The sequence below is a fragment of the Astyanax mexicanus genome, chromosome 21 (assembly GCF_023375975.1).
Source record: "Astyanax mexicanus isolate ESR-SI-001 chromosome 21, AstMex3_surface, whole genome shotgun sequence".
Classification (NCBI taxonomy): domain Eukaryota; kingdom Metazoa; phylum Chordata; class Actinopteri; order Characiformes; family Acestrorhamphidae; genus Astyanax; species Astyanax mexicanus.
In genome coordinates, this window is record NC_064428.1 from 28,027,465 (window position 1) to 28,043,218 (window position 15,754).

General features: G+C 38.0%; 1 protein-coding gene across 1 annotated transcript in view; it reads left to right on the forward strand.

The window, feature by feature from the left end:
- The window catches only part of anos1a (anosmin 1a), a 52,208-nt gene that overhangs the window by 9,354 nt on the left and 27,100 nt on the right, over window positions 1–15,754 (forward strand). The window contains exon 2 of the mRNA XM_022674679.2: window positions 4,220–4,267. Coding sequence (XP_022530400.2) covers window positions 4,220–4,267 — 48 coding nt within the window. The remainder of the gene's footprint in view (window positions 1–4,219; window positions 4,268–15,754) is intronic.

Below are 15,754 nucleotides of genomic sequence, written 5' to 3' on the forward strand. Positions count from 1 at the left end.
ATATTTTCTGCAGTTTGTTTGCCTGATGCTTACGCTCCCAGCCAATCACAGGTGTTCTCACATAATGCTTGTGAGACATGGAAGATGGGTGAACCAACCCCTGCGTGATGTCTGCTTCTGTTCGTTTTCTTCACAATTGCATCACATTGTTCGCCAACACCAAGCAAACATTATCTCTGCAGTATGCTGCAGTATTTAAGACGCTGTCACTATGAACCGATGACAGCCAATTAGAAACCTGGAACATGCTGCTTTCCCATCAGCAGCCGGAGTCCAAGAGAGCACAATTGGCCATGCTTTATATGTATCAGAGGAGGCGTGTGCTGGTCTTCACCTTACTAGTGTTTGGGGTATTAAAAGTGATAGGGTTGAGTTCATATGAACAGGGATTGAGTAATTGGCCTTCCGAATTGGAGAGAAAATGGGATAAAATTAGAGGAAATAAACAATTGGGTCATGCCAGGTGCCAAAGGTGCTCCTGTCTCTCCCACACTCCCACGCTATAACTGCGATCTCCAGACTCTGAACTACAGTGCCAATGATACACCAAATACTGACATCACTTCTATTCACAATCACATCGATAGAAGCCATTCACCTGAATATTGATTTCACCTGTCACACACACTATTATATATCTACTCACTTCTCTTGTCCTGCGCTTGATATTTTCCCAGCCTGTGTTAACTCTTACGTGTTTGACCATATTTTTATTACCCTAAACCCGATCCTAAATTTGCCTGCCCTCTGATATTGCCTTGCTGTGTATGACCCTTGGGCTCTATTACGTTTCTGCTATGTTTACTCTCTCTTGCTGCTGTTTACTGGTGTTGACCTTGCTCATTTTGACTACCCCTTTGTCTGATACTCTATTAAGTAATGTATATTTTGAGTTACATCTGCACAAGTTTAAGTTCTGCCCAGCCATCACAAATTGAAAAAAGATAGAGATATTAGAATAGAGAGTTTTAATAGATAAGAGATACGAATCAAACACCTGATCTGATGTCACGGGTTTCTTAAATAAGAATTTTGAACTAGAAATAGTGAAGAATCTTGAATATTTCCTCTTCACTTTAAAAAATTTAACATGTTTTAACAGATTTATATTGTTCATTTCCAAAAAATGGGTTTATTAGAGGAAAAAAATCCAGAAACCAGAATTTCCATGTGGTCTCTTTTTCTCACATGGAACTTGTGGACTGTATATCGGACAGAAACCAGAGCTCTATAAAAATATATATTCATATGGTTTAAAGCTCCGTGGAGTCGAGGATACCAATAGTTTTTTTTCTGTTCAATTTCATATATAATGAAACAGATTTTGTTGACATCTATAGCCCACATTCGCGTACCCGTGAGCCACATCATGCTTCTGCCCGAGGCGCTGTCTATTGATCCTGCTTCTCCAGTCACTATGGATTTGTTTGACTCTGCCGGGACACGGTGGCTCAGATTCAACATGCTTGTGGAACATCATTATGGTGGTGTAGCTTGTTTTACAGCAGTCGGGTACGATATTCATAGTGAAGCATACAGTTATAATCCCTCAGAGGTCACCCATATGGAAGTTCGTCAGGATTATGGTCTTGTTTTTGGAGCTTGTGGAGACCTATTGTCCTGATGTTTGCGTGACTGTACCAGAACTCTGTCAGCACTGTTTTGTATAAATTTCCCTAAAGAACGGCTTTTATTTGCCAAAGGAACGAAACTCGGTGACAGTTCCCGACATGCTGAAGAACATTCCCGAGATTTGCTGTGCAAACAGGCTTTGTAATTGCTGTGAGAGCTGCTGAGAGGTTTACAGTGCAGACTCCTAGGTGACTGATCCTGGGTATCTATGCTAGCTTTGTTAGCATGGAAGAGTCAAAACAGACTCAGGTTTGAGTGAAAAGGGACGGAATGTAGATTTCTGAAGAAAAGAATTGCGTTTAAAGGTTGGAAGTGAGGATGAAAGGATGTCAGGATGTGAAAGTTTTGTGTATTGTATTATATTGTATTGTTTTGTTTTGTGTTTTTTCATCATGAATAGCATGCTAGCTTGTGGCTACAGTATTAGACCAGGAAACGGTACTGCATTTTTTTTTAGCTTTTTTTCAGTCAGTGTACTCTTTTAAACTACATTGGTACCACTTTAAAATAAGACTACCTTAATAAAGGGTTTATAAATGGTTTACAATTAGTTTATTAATGGTTACTAATTAGGTCGTAAATGCCTTAAAAATCACTAATAATCAGTTATAACACATAATTAGAAAGGGCAACTCTATAGAAGGCTGTGGGTTCACTATTTGACAAACAACAGGTCATTGTTGCCCTTTCTACATATGTGTTATAACTGATTATTAATGATTTTTAAGGTATTTACAACCTAATTAGTAACCAACAAATAAACTAATTGTAAACCATTTATACACCCTTTATAAAGGTAGTCTTATTTTAAAGTGGTGCCCCTACATTTAATACATTAATTAATTAATTAATAATCTTAAATCTAAGAAAAAATTGAATATCCCCCTAGCTCTAGATCAATAAAAATATTTTTAAAAGCTATTTGATTAAGCTTTTTGATCAAGGACAGAATTGTTTAAAAGAATTGTCTTTTTAACTTTTTGCTAAAAAAAGTCTGTATGTTGGAAATACATTTTAACACTTTACAATAATGGTCACAAATAACAGTAACTACGACAGTAATAAGCATTGTTAAATGGTAAAGTAATGTCTCAACTTTTTTAATTATTAATCAACATGACTAAAGACATTATTAAACATTTGGCAATTTTAATGCTTTAGAATGTTGTAAACAATAATGAATTGAAATATTATTTAAAAATTTTAATGATTAATAATGCCATGTTAACTAGTATCAGTTAATAATTAGTTAAGACATTCTGTCTTAAGTACTGTTAATTAATGCACTCTTATTGTAAAGTGTAAAAGAATTTGTCTTAGCATAAACATTTTAATCACAGTTTCATGTATCTTGGCATGTTCTCCTCCACCAGTCTTACACACTGCTTTTGGATAACTTTATGTCACTCCTGCTGCAAAAATTCAAGCAGTTCAGCTTGGTTTGATGGCTTGTGATCATCCATCTTCCTCTTGATTATATTCCAGAGGTTTTCAATTTAGTAAAATCAAAGAAACTCATCATTTTTATGTGGTCTCTTTTTTTCCAGAGCTGTATATATTTAACCACTTCTATAATCTGGTTGAATTTTATTTTGGGCTTCATAGAACTTAATAAATAATAAATATTAATTGTATTGGAAATTTCTTGCCAGATAAATCCTTATATATACGAATATTCAGCAACTGAAATCATTTGTCCAAAAATGGCACATAAGTGAAAATGCCTGAAAATTCATAGTGATTAAAAATGATGATGCAATCAAATCGGTACCATGTAGTAACTAAAGTAGTGTTGCTACTGCTGAAAGTACTGACTTGACTTCACATGACTTACTAGTTATATTATTTTCCTTATACTTTGAGGTATTTGTGATAGGGGTGGGTGATATGGCTCTAAAATAATATCACGATATTTCAGGGTATTTTTGCGATAACGATATACTTGGCGATATAGGAAAACTAAAATAATTTCAGGTTAATCATAATGTGGCAAAATAAATAATATAGCATAAAATAATATAATGCAGCAAATAATATTGCAGAATATTTAGTGCATGCATATAAACTGCAAACTAAAACAGTTATACAGTAAATACACCTAAAGCTTCACAATAAATAATAGACTACTTTTAAGACAGAACAGCCCTATTATCACAATATGAATTTTTAATATCATGATATTTCTGTGTGACGATATATTGTATACGATATAATATTGCCCACCCCTAATTTAAAAGTAAAAATAACAGTAGAAGAAGAAAGAATAATTTCTGATTGATATTTGTAAAGGATACGAATGTAAAGAACTTTAGAAATTTGTAAAGATTCCACTGGATTTTACATCCATGTATTTCAAAATTTTAAGGTTGATATTGTTTCTATAGCAATATTCCATAGTATCAAATACCATAGTTCTTCTGTGGCATTGCTTCTAGAACATTTTGTATACACATTTATATACTCATGACTGTATAAATCAGGTCCCTCTGCGGTGCTTCAAATCAAATGAAAGGATATTTACTCTAAATATGATGTTTTAACAGGTTGTGACTCTCTTTTTCTTTCTTTTTCTCTCTCTCTCCCACAGAGTAATGGATCCCTAGGCTGGTGCCAAGGCCATAAGCAATGCGCAAAGGTAATTTCTGTCAAAATTACATGACATTATGTCTCCGTTTGACATAAAGGCGGTGCAGATCCGTCATTTTAAAACATTGGTGTGCTCACACGCCTCTGATAATGACCTCATACATCACGCTGAGGGTCGCTGCAGCTCTGCAGGCGTTATTCCTGCGCCGGGCGTCTCTCTCTCTCTCTCTCCTGCAGGAATGAATGTATGATCCCGTGTCTGCGCTCCCAGTCAGTACTGTAATGCGAGTGATTCAGATGGAGTTGAAAGGCTGCTGCTGTGTGGTCTGATGTGTGTTATGCAGGTCCATGCTTTTTTTTTGCACTGCAAAATGCTAATTTCAGCCCAGAGCTCAGCCCACTTCTTCTAATGAGCAGATTAACATTCTGCAGCAGAGATGTAATTAAATAACAGTATCGGCTCATAGCGCAGAGCTGCACGCCTCACATCATGCCAGCACTGACTTTAACACACTCTCTCTATTACACTGCACTGTACTCTCTCCCTCTCTCTCTCTCTCTCTCTCTCTCTCTCTCTCTCTTTCTCTTTCTGTATCTCTAGCCTGCTCTGTCTCTGTCTCTCTCTCTCTCTCTCTTTCTGTAGTCACTATATATTTGTCTTTTTCCTACTATACATCTCTTTCTCACTCTCTTCCTTTGTCTCCCTACCTTTCTTTCTTTCAATCTCTACCTTTTGTATCTCCTGTCTTTTATTATCTTTCTCTCTTTCATCTTCACTCTGACTTCACTCTCTCCCTCTATCTGCCTCTCTTTCTCTTCCTTTCTCTTTCTATTTCTATTTTCTTTTCCTGTAGTCACTCTTCATTTGTTTTTTTCTGTCTTTCTCCCACTATACATCTCTTTCTCATTTTTTTCTTTGTCTCCCTTTTTTCAGTTTTTATTTTCTTTCTCTCTATCTTCACTCTCTTCCTCTAGCTGCCTCTCTCCCCCATCTGCCTCTCTCCTTCGATCTGTCTGTCTCTTAGCCTTTTTCTTTCTGTCTATATTTGTCTTTCTCTTAATCTCTATCTCTCTCTTTCTCTCTTTCTATATGTTTTTTTTTATTTTTTCTCTCACTATACATCACTTTCTCACTCTCTCCATTAGTCTCTCTATCTGTCTTTATTTCAGTGTCTATTTTTCTGTGTTCTGTCTTTTTATTTTCTTTCTCTCTCTTTTACTTTCACTCTAACTTCTGTCTCTCTCTCTCTCTCTCAGTTACTCTTTCTCTATTTCTCACTTCATCACTCTCTTTATTTACCTTTCTCTCCCTGTTCATTTTTTTCTCACTCTCTCTCCTAGGTCTCTCTATGTATTTTTATCATTCTTTCCCTCTTTTTTGTCTCCTTCTCTCTTTCTCTCTTTCTTTCATGCACTTTTTCACTTCTCTATTACTCTTTTACTTTCTGTCTTGCTTTCTCTCAGTATTTCTTTATATTTTTTTGTCTATTGTATTTTCTCTGTTTTTTCTCTCACTCTTTCTCTTAGTATCTAGGCTCTCATTTTCTCCCTTTCACAATATCTCTCTTTCTATCTGTCTGTCAGTCTTTCTCTCAGTCCCTGTCTCCTGTTTTTCAGTTTCTCTTTTATTGTCTTTCTCATTCCTGTCTCTTTTTTCTTTTTTTCATTCTCTCTTCTCTTGCTCCCTCTCTCTGTCTGTTGGTATCTCTTCCTATTCTTGTTCTTTCACTCTCCCTGTTTCTCTTGCCTCTGTTCTCTCTCTTCTACATCTCTTTCTCTCTCTCTCTATCCCTCTCTCTCTCACACACATACATTCTTTGTCTCTTGTCTTTGGCCTTCTCATCTTTTGGGCTCTCTTTCTTTATCAATCATTTTTATTCTCTGTCTGGTTAGTTTCTCTTCTTTCTCATTTATTAATTTACAATGTCTTTCTCTCCTTTCACTCTTGCTGATCTTGTCTTCATTCAGTCTCTCTGGTTGCTCATCTCTCATTCTGTGTCTCTTCCGTCTCTCTTGTCCTATTTTCCTGTAGCTTGTTTCAGTGCTGAGCAAGGTTATTTTTATATGGTCTTTGTATTCCTGAATATGTTTACATATCTTATGTATCCCTGTGCACGTCTACATTTAGTATGCCTGCCTGCAATTACTGAATATATGTTGTTGATCCACATTAGAGACACTCTTTTAAAGGATGCCCAAAAGCAGAAGAAATATTGTATATGTGTGAATTCAGGCTGCGTTTTGGCAAGATCCTGGAGATACCAGTACAGTATTCAATACAGATTCAGATTCAGCACAATATTCAATATAAAAATTGACTTTTGCCCCAAATTATGTGGTTTATTCATAAATTCAGCTTTGTAAAACACCTCCTTCAGCCCAGTCAGCCCTAGAACATGCAGCTCCAGCTCCTGAAGCATTGTGCATGTGTTGGTTAACTGCCTAAACAGACTGCTGTCTGCTGCTACAGGGGCAACGAGTGGTCTGAGAGCTTTTATGTGTTGATGTATGTCCGCATATGGCGGGTAGTGGCGTAGCACGTGTTTCCACATCACCCCCCCGGGGCAGGCTCACAGGAACAGGCAGGGTTCTGACCCCTCTCCCTCCATCCATGAAAACATTTGGCCAACTGTTCCAGAGATTTTCAGAGCGTTCTCCAGAGAGTGGTCCCTCCCCTCCCCTTCCTAGGGCTGCACGATTTGGGCAAAATATCTAATTGCGATTTTTCCACAGAATATTGCGATTGCGATTTAAATTGCGATTATTTTTAATCCATCAAAAACCTAAACCTGTATTAGTGGTTACCATACCTATCAAATAAATTTATAAACTTCTTCCACATAAAATATTCACAGGTATCTCAGATTAAATGCAGTTTTCAGTTTTATTTTTAAATTGCAAGTAACAACAAAATAAATAACAAGGTTTAACTGCAACATCAGTAACTGTAAAGTCTGAGTTTTGAGATGCATTTTTACAATATAAATTAACTTAAAAGTAAATCAGTTTTTTTGCACATTAAATGCAAAAGTAGCATCATTAATGCTTGCATGCACAAAAGGTATAACTGCAACATCAGTAACTGACTGGTCCGCTGTGGACAGTAATGCCTTAGCAGAAAAGCTAAAAAAAAAGCAAAATATCGGTTTTATCCTAAACTCTTTGAGTTTTGAGATGCATTTTTACAAATAAATGAACTTAAAAGTAAATCAGTTTTTAGCTGTTAGCTTCATACTGGTAGCTACCAGTGTTGGGCACGTTACTTTGAAAAAGTAATTAGTTATAGTTATTCATTACTTCTCCAAAAAAGTAACTGAGTTACTAACAGAGTTACTCCACTATAAAAGTAATTAGTTACCAGTAAAAGTAACTAATCGCGTTACTTTTTAATATTCGCCCATCAAAAAAGGAAATCAATTATACATTTACTATTAGAAAAATAACAAACGAAAATAAACCCAAAATGTTGACAAAAATATAATCTAACGAATTTAAAAAAAATAAAACGAAATTCTCCACACAACCAAAGAAAATTACTAAAACTTGTAATACTGAAAAAAACGGAAAAAACGGAAAAACGCGTCTGGGGATGAAATTAAACATACCAAGCCACCCTCAAAGGAAATATGTATATATAAACAAAAAAAATAATGGACAAAAACAACAATCTAATGACCGTTAAAATGGTATTAATATAACAACAGCCTTGCCAAAAGAGAATAGAGCTTAGATCAGGCCCAAAACGTGCACGTTTTGCAAGAGAGAAAGAAAGAGAGAGAGAGATTTCTGGTGTGAGTTACTACTCACAGGTAAATATTCTCACGCTGTATCTGCTGTTTCTCTTTCATCTGCCTGGCGCTCATATTGTAATCCCATAGATAGTTCTGCAGTTTCTCAGTGTTTTCTGTCGTATTTTGCGGCTAGCGCGAGCGCTTTACACAAGAACTAACGCCACGGACCAGGTGCCACGCGCTCGGCACAACACCGCCCGCTGTACAACTCCGCTGTACAACAGCGCTTTTAAATTAATTTAACACGAAAATGAGGGTATTCTATCAGTAATTTCAGTTAGTTGTAGTTAGTTTTATAAACACAAAATACAGTTCGAGATAGTTATGTTATTTTCTTTTAATTGCCGTTTTTATCAGATTCAGTTAACACAAATGTTTTTCACTTTCAGTTTTCGCTATTTCGTTCGCTTTAGTGAACAATAATAATTGGTTACTTAGCAACATTATGATTAGCACACCAAAGCTTTATATAAAATAAAAATAGGAGCCCGATTTCGGGTCGGTCCTCGGGTCAGGTCAGGTTCGGGCAGAAAATCTAAGCTCTAAAAGAGAAAGCAGCAGCACCACAAACATCGGAGCAGCTAAAAAGAGCTTAACGTCCTTAATTCGGAACTTGGCTTGTCCACGGCAATCACTGAATTGATTAGAGCAGCAAATCGTCACAATTGTGCCTCAACTTCACCACGCCAAACCACAGGCACAGCGGCCAGAAGCTGTTTTAACGCCGTTACTCCCAACACTGGTACAAACTGATATTTATTTATACTGTTTATATATTACTTTTATATTTTATTTAATAATCCCCAAATACTAATAAAATTACAATATAACGAATTCCAAAAGATATAAACGAAAAACGGCACGCAATAGCAGAAATAAAATAAAGAAATATTATTTCTGCCCCAAAAAGACGCGTCGTCACCCCGGCGATGTGTGCGGCGCAAACCGATTAACCCACGCGCGGAGCTTTAAACAGGCAGAGCTGCAGCTGCTGACACGCGTGCAGCACTGTGTGATTATAACAGTGTAACTTGTGGTACATCATAAAGATCATAGTGTGATTTGTTGTATTAAAACAGATCTACCTCACAGACCATTTTCTGGAGCACCATCTGACAGAGCGCAAAGGAAAGCGGAGGGAATTCTCTGCTGACCCGGCGCGAGTTCGGGCATCAAGTCAGGTTCGGGTTCGCAGACAATCTGAACTCTACAACGCATTTAAACAATTGCACAGTGTCCGCCTGGCTTTAAATTATTTTATCCAAGTCTTCCACTCATGTCCAAGCGCCACTTTAAATTTAATTCACCCTGATGTAGCTGCAATGGAGAGAGCGGCAGTGCATGCTGGCTTCGTTGCGTTGAACGCAGCCCCGCCCTCCAGTGAAAAAAATATTCAAATGAATCCAGCCCCTGCTGCATCAGGCCAATCGGAGAAGAGCAGGCGGTGTGCTCACACACACACACAAGCCTCTCAGACACAGAACAGGCGCTTTTAACCACATAAGTTGGAAACACTTGCAGGCTATTGGCTAATTCAAATCGCAGCTCCTGCGATTGAAAAATCGCGTCCATTCAAATCGCGATTTCGATTAAAAAACGATTAATCGTTCAGCCCTACCCCTTCCCTCCCCTCACCCACCTCTACCAATTCACTTTAAACAAGGCCAATCCCCTTAGCACGCTCTCTATTCATCGTACCAGGCTCTCTTATTGGTTTAGAGCTCGGCGAGTCACAGGCCAATCGGCTTTTAAAAGCCCTGGTGTCAGTGGTAACTTGGTTAGAGATTGTTGGTTGGCTTAAAGGCTGAAGCTGTTTAACTCTGTTTAACGTAATTGTGTTACTAAGATCAAGTAGCTTCCGGAATTAGGAAATTAAAAGCGCTTTATTAAGCCTGTCACAATAAGTGTCTTTGTTGTTCAATGGATAATTGAGATATTGTTTACATTAATAGGTAAAAAGTGTTCCTTTAAATTAATGAAATATAAGAGACATGTTTAACTATTAAATGTTTAACTATTGAAAACATTTTCTAACCTTTTAAAAACGCTTTTACTGTGGTAAGATTAGTCCATCAATAATATTGACTGGGTCTCACTGTTATCAGAGGCACACTACTGCTGCTGCAGCTCAGCCAGTCACCTCTCAGCTCCTCCTGCCCTGCCTCTAAACCCATACATCACCCAGAGCCCCTCCCAAACTACCCCTCCAATTTTTTTGCCTTTTTATCCTTACATTTGAACTGAGGGTGGAGTCAGTAAAAATCAGGGGGTTTGGTTAGCTGTTAGGAGCATTTTATGCTATTGGCGTAACGAAATAGTATAAAAATATAATAATAATGCAGTTACATCCTGTTATAGATCAATTGGACTTGTATGTATAGTATTTGAGTATGTAAGTGAATAACTTAAGCATGTTCTTACAAGAACTAGAATCTAAAATTAGGGATTCACTAAATATTTGGCAACTGAAAATATTTGACAAAAAATGACAAAAGCACTCTTGGTGTTCGTCCAAATAAGTGACGAAAGATTAATTTATTTATTCACAATGAATAATTTATTTTATTTACTACATATTTACTATTTTACTACAACTTAACTGTAGTTTTTTTAATAGTTTTTTTTTTCTCAAAAGTGGCAAAATTGAATACTGAAAACCTGAGAGAATCTATGTTTAAAATTACGTTTTCGGCCTTCAGCACTTTACAATAGGGGTAAGTTAATTAACAGTACTCATGACAGAATGTCTCAACTAATTATTAATTTATATTAAATATTATAAACTCATACTAATAATCTTACTATAAAATAATATCTCAATTCATTTTAAATTAACAGCATTTTCAATTAGGGCTACAACATCTCTCATTCTGTGTCTCTCTCTTGTCCCATTTTTAATTGTAGCTTGTATCAGTTCTTAGCAAGTTTATTTTTTTTAAATAACTTTGCATTTTTGAATATGTTTACATATCTTACGTATCCCTGTGCACATCTAAAATTAGTACGCCTGCCTGCAATTACTGAGAATATGTCGTTGTTGTTCCATATTAGAGCCCTTTTTTTACACGTGTGTGTGTGAAAAGGATGCCAAAATGCAGAAAAAAATATTGTATACATATACAATAGAGGGTCTAAGATTCAATACAATTAAAATTATTAATATTATTATTATTATTATTAAAATAGTTGGCAACTAATTTAATAATTGATTAGATGGGTCTGCGGTGAATTGTGAGTGCCGCTGCGCATTTGTTGCATTTCTAATAAGAACATTTATATATATTGTTTTTAAACAAAGTTGACATACCGGCTAACTTTCATACATAGTCTCTTCACACTAACAAGAAAAAAAAAAACATGATGTACAAAATTGAGGTCAGCTAAAATGATTAAAGTCACGTCCAAATACTGTTTGGTAAGTAAAATAATATAATTATCCTGGTAGACCTGGTCATTGTTGCTAATTAGGCACCGTTTAGCCAGTCTTAGTCAGTGCTGATAGGGAATAATTAGCAAGCTGATTTTAGCTAAGTGACAGAGCCTAGACGTAAGAATTAGGCCTCCTGTATTTACGAGCCTCCGTCTGGAAGCTCTGTGGTTAAGGTTAGCTTCCTCATGTACTGCAATTATAGATCAGCCTCTGGCTCTTTTTTGCTGCTTGCTTGGTTTCAGGTGTGCTAGGACTCTGGATGTCAGTCATCCTGCTTTATTTTGAGGCCCAATCCCACAACAAAGCCTCCTCACGTCTGAAGACTTGATTAAAGGCCTCAACTTGGCATCGTCTGCAGCCGTTGCCGTCGCGTGCTCTTGCACAAAGCGAGAGGCAGGCTTTGTTCTGTTCTATAACATTGTTTACTGTAATGTCTCTTGACGGCTGTTGGTATTTCGCGGGCGTAAGCAAATCGCTAATACTGCCAGTCGCCCCCTGGGTGTTTACGAGTCGTCCATATTCCCAAAAATGTCAATTCAGAGCAGCCAAAACAAACTCCTTTAGAAGTTCCTCAATTGTTTTGTCTGCTCTGCTCCCAAGTTTTGGTCTCAGGAATGGGCTTTTAACGAATGGTCGCCTCCATGCTTTTTTGTCAGGACTGCTCAAATTGACTGTTAACCTTCGTGCCCTCTAATTGTTACACAAGCCGTTCGCCGTAGACCTTCTCAGACAGCACTTAGCGAACCCTTTGTTGAAGTACACTCCAAAGGGATTAGCATGCAGGTCATGCGTCCAGAGATTCGCCCACTTAGAAGGTCCGCAGAATCATTAACAGTACAAGAAAAGCCCTGTGGCTTGTGGTTGATCAGCTCTTGAATGTCATGATCTAGAGCACTACTGGAGGTTGCTGTCGCAGACATATTAAAATGTCAAAGAAATAATTAGTACACCACGACAATGCTCTCGGCCACTTTAATTATCGAGTTTGAAGTGCTGGCAATGAGGCGACACCAAGCCACGTCTTTATAGTCATGAGAACAAAAGCGCGAGTGTAAGCTACAGCGATTAGCATGCCCACAATTTCAATCACGGCCGCTCTGAGGGAATTAGCGAGACTTGGGAAAGCAGAGCAGAGCGTCCAGAGCTTCTCGATGCTACTGCTACGGTGGGCCTGGAAGCCGCTTAAAGCAAGTGCAGTTTATTCAAACCCAAACCGCAGACAAAGGCCGGAGCTCTTTTTATCTTTCTTTCTCTCTCTTTCTCTCTCTTTCGCCTTGTGGCATGAGCTGGGCATGATATCAAATGCAGGACTGAATGCTCTGCCCCGCACTCAAAGTTAGCATTATGCACGGTCAGCGTTGGAGCGGTTGTTTGGTTTATTCTGCAACTTTGGAGGATGGAGGATTTTCGCACTTGGGCATGCTCCACTGAAATAGCTTCTTAGGCCTTAAAGTTTTACACCATTGAACAAAGAGGCATTTTATTACATTTTATGATGAAAAATAAGTTCAATTCTATTGTGATAAATCTTAATACATGTGAAAGTTAAGTTTAGTACATGCAAAACTGATTAATCTTGGATAAGTGGCATTTTGCATTTGTATAGGCCTTAAATTCTCAGATTCTAAGACGGGCATTTTATTAGGAAGCCAAGTTTAAAATACTTGTTTAAATCACTCAGAAGGAATGAAGCTTGGTGGGTAGTTGTACTAGACTGTCATGGAGTGTCTCATCTCTTTAGTGACAAATCCCACTTTTGTCTTGGTGGAGGCAACAACTGAAATTTGTATCTGGAGCCACCGTGGTCAGCATAAAGATCAATGGTTTGTGTTGAAGGTGTGGTGTCCTGGTGAGGGGTGTAATTTCCTATTTATTACAGTATTTATTACAGGTACTTTCACAAGCCAAAGTTATGCAAATGAGGCTCTGCACCCTTTTCTGGGTGTGGCCCTACCTTTTTTTAAATTGCACACTCCAACAGGACAATACTCGTCCACACACTGCTGTCGTCTCAAGAATCCCCTACTGCTTAGTCTGGAATTTTTTTTTTTCAATATTGCACACGCATTCTGTACAATATTCATTCAATATTAGGACTAAGTTTTACAAAACTGCAAAATTTATTATATTGCAATGCTATTTGGAAGGAAGATAAAGTTTACCAGGAACAATAAATGTTTAAAAATTTAGAATAATATGGACAATATGTATTGATCTCCAGATACAGAAGTATTGTGTAACACATGTGTAACAATGGAACCTTTCAGATAATCCATAACACTTCTCAAACTGCCTTGTACCCTCAGAACGTGCCATTATATGTAAGATTCATTGATTTATATTGTTGGGTAATGTTCGTTATACATGGATTTCAAAGAAAAACTTCTTATTGTATCTTAATTAATAAATATTTAATGGATACAGTGTTTCAAAACATAACATATCACAATACTTCAATATATCAGTATTTTTTTTACAGCCCTAGTATAAAGGCCCTTCAATGGCTTGGTAATTAGCAGGCTTTGTAATGACCATGTTGTAAAGTGTGCTTTAGATAAGACCCAACACTAAAAGTGTGCTATAAAGAGCAAGGTACTCTAAAGCCTGGTCTGAGGAAACTTCCACAGTCTCTTCTGCATTAAATAGGAATCCGAAAGCAAGTGGTTCCTATGGGCTTAGCTGGAGCTAGCCCAAGGCAACCTCTTTCCCAAACCCTGCTCCCCGTCCGGCGCGCTTAAATAACCTTTACTTTGCAGGGTGGAAAGCAATGCTTGATTTGCGTCTGAAATGGGGCGGAAAACTAACCAGCGCTGGGGTATAATAATGACACCGGGCTTTCAGGAGCTTTCGGACGGATTAGCGAGGCCTCGCGCGAAAAGCTGAGAGACTAGCTTTGGCATGAGCTGATGGGTGGGTTTTTCGAAAGGTGATCGCTGCACTCATGTGTTTCTTGGTTCAGTGGTTTTCAACCCTCCAGGGGCAAGAGCTCGTACCAGTATGGGTGATTAATAGCTACGTTTTGTGGAGGGGGCTTTTTTTCCCCCCTCTACACTCGTCTGAATGTGCAGTGCATCACACGAGGCTGTTCCGTAGGAGTGGAGCGGAGGAGATGCGAGTTTGATAGATTAGATTGTGGTCCTGAATGCGAGGTGCAGCGAAGCAGGCAATTGTTTGCAATCTGAGAGCTTTATGAATAGTATTTGAGAGTCTGGAGAATGGGCCTCCGTGCAATTGGGTTAGAAGACGATAAATTCTAGCACGCAGTACACAAGCTAAATTTGATAGGACAGATTACGCCGCACATATGGGGTTATAAATCCGGTGCGTTTGTTCTCGCGGCGGTGGTGGGGCGGGGGTATGCTGGGGGGTGTGTGATTTTCAGCGTGAGAACATCTGCAGTGCACTCCAGTGAAGAAACGCCATCGATCTGCTGAGATCTGATTTGTGAGGGACAGTTTACAGTGTCTATGATATGCTCTCTTCTTATTCTGCAGTGTTTTTATAGATTTTGAGTCAAAGAGTAATTAAATACATACATTTCTACAGGAATTAATAAGAAAAATGGACCGTCAAGAAAGTCTCAGTAATTTGGGTTTAATCACTTAGTCTCCAAGAATGCTAGTAGTAGAATTGTTTTCCTAGTCAATAAACCTTTAAACAATGGCCTTAAGTTTCAGAACCCACACGAATGACACGGATGACCTCGAACACTCTGCTGTACAGTATTAGGGATGGGAAACCAATCTGAAGGTTTACCTAAACACTTTCATCGTCAAAGAACAGGTTGCACAAACTGTGTGCTGAAGCCATGGAAATGGCTGAGCTGGCAGTTTGTCTGCTGAACAGGTAATCACTGAGCTTCAGTAAGGTTGCTGACCATAGCTAGGTTGCACCACCACCACTAGGGTAGCAGAAAAAGTCATTTTGGACATTAAAATGTATATATTGAGCTTTGCATCTGGGAAAAAGAAAACTCTCTCAGTGTTTGGAAATTTGACTCCTGTATAGGGCTGCACAATACTGGAAAAAATTTACATTTCGAATGTTCTTTTTTCACCAATATATATTGTGATATTATATAATGCAGGGCTCATGGCCGGATCGATCAAGAGCTGAGTCAGTGCCGAGTCCTCAAAACCCGAGGAAAACAGCAAAACAACAGTAATCAGCCCTTTAGTCAGGCATTTCAATTGCTTTTTAAAGGGTAATTAAGAGTGTTTTCTGGGATTAAAAGCGTGAATTCAGCTGTAACTGGAAATATCTGCGCAAAACTGTGATGGACTGAGGTGCACAGCTTTCAACACATGTGCTCAAC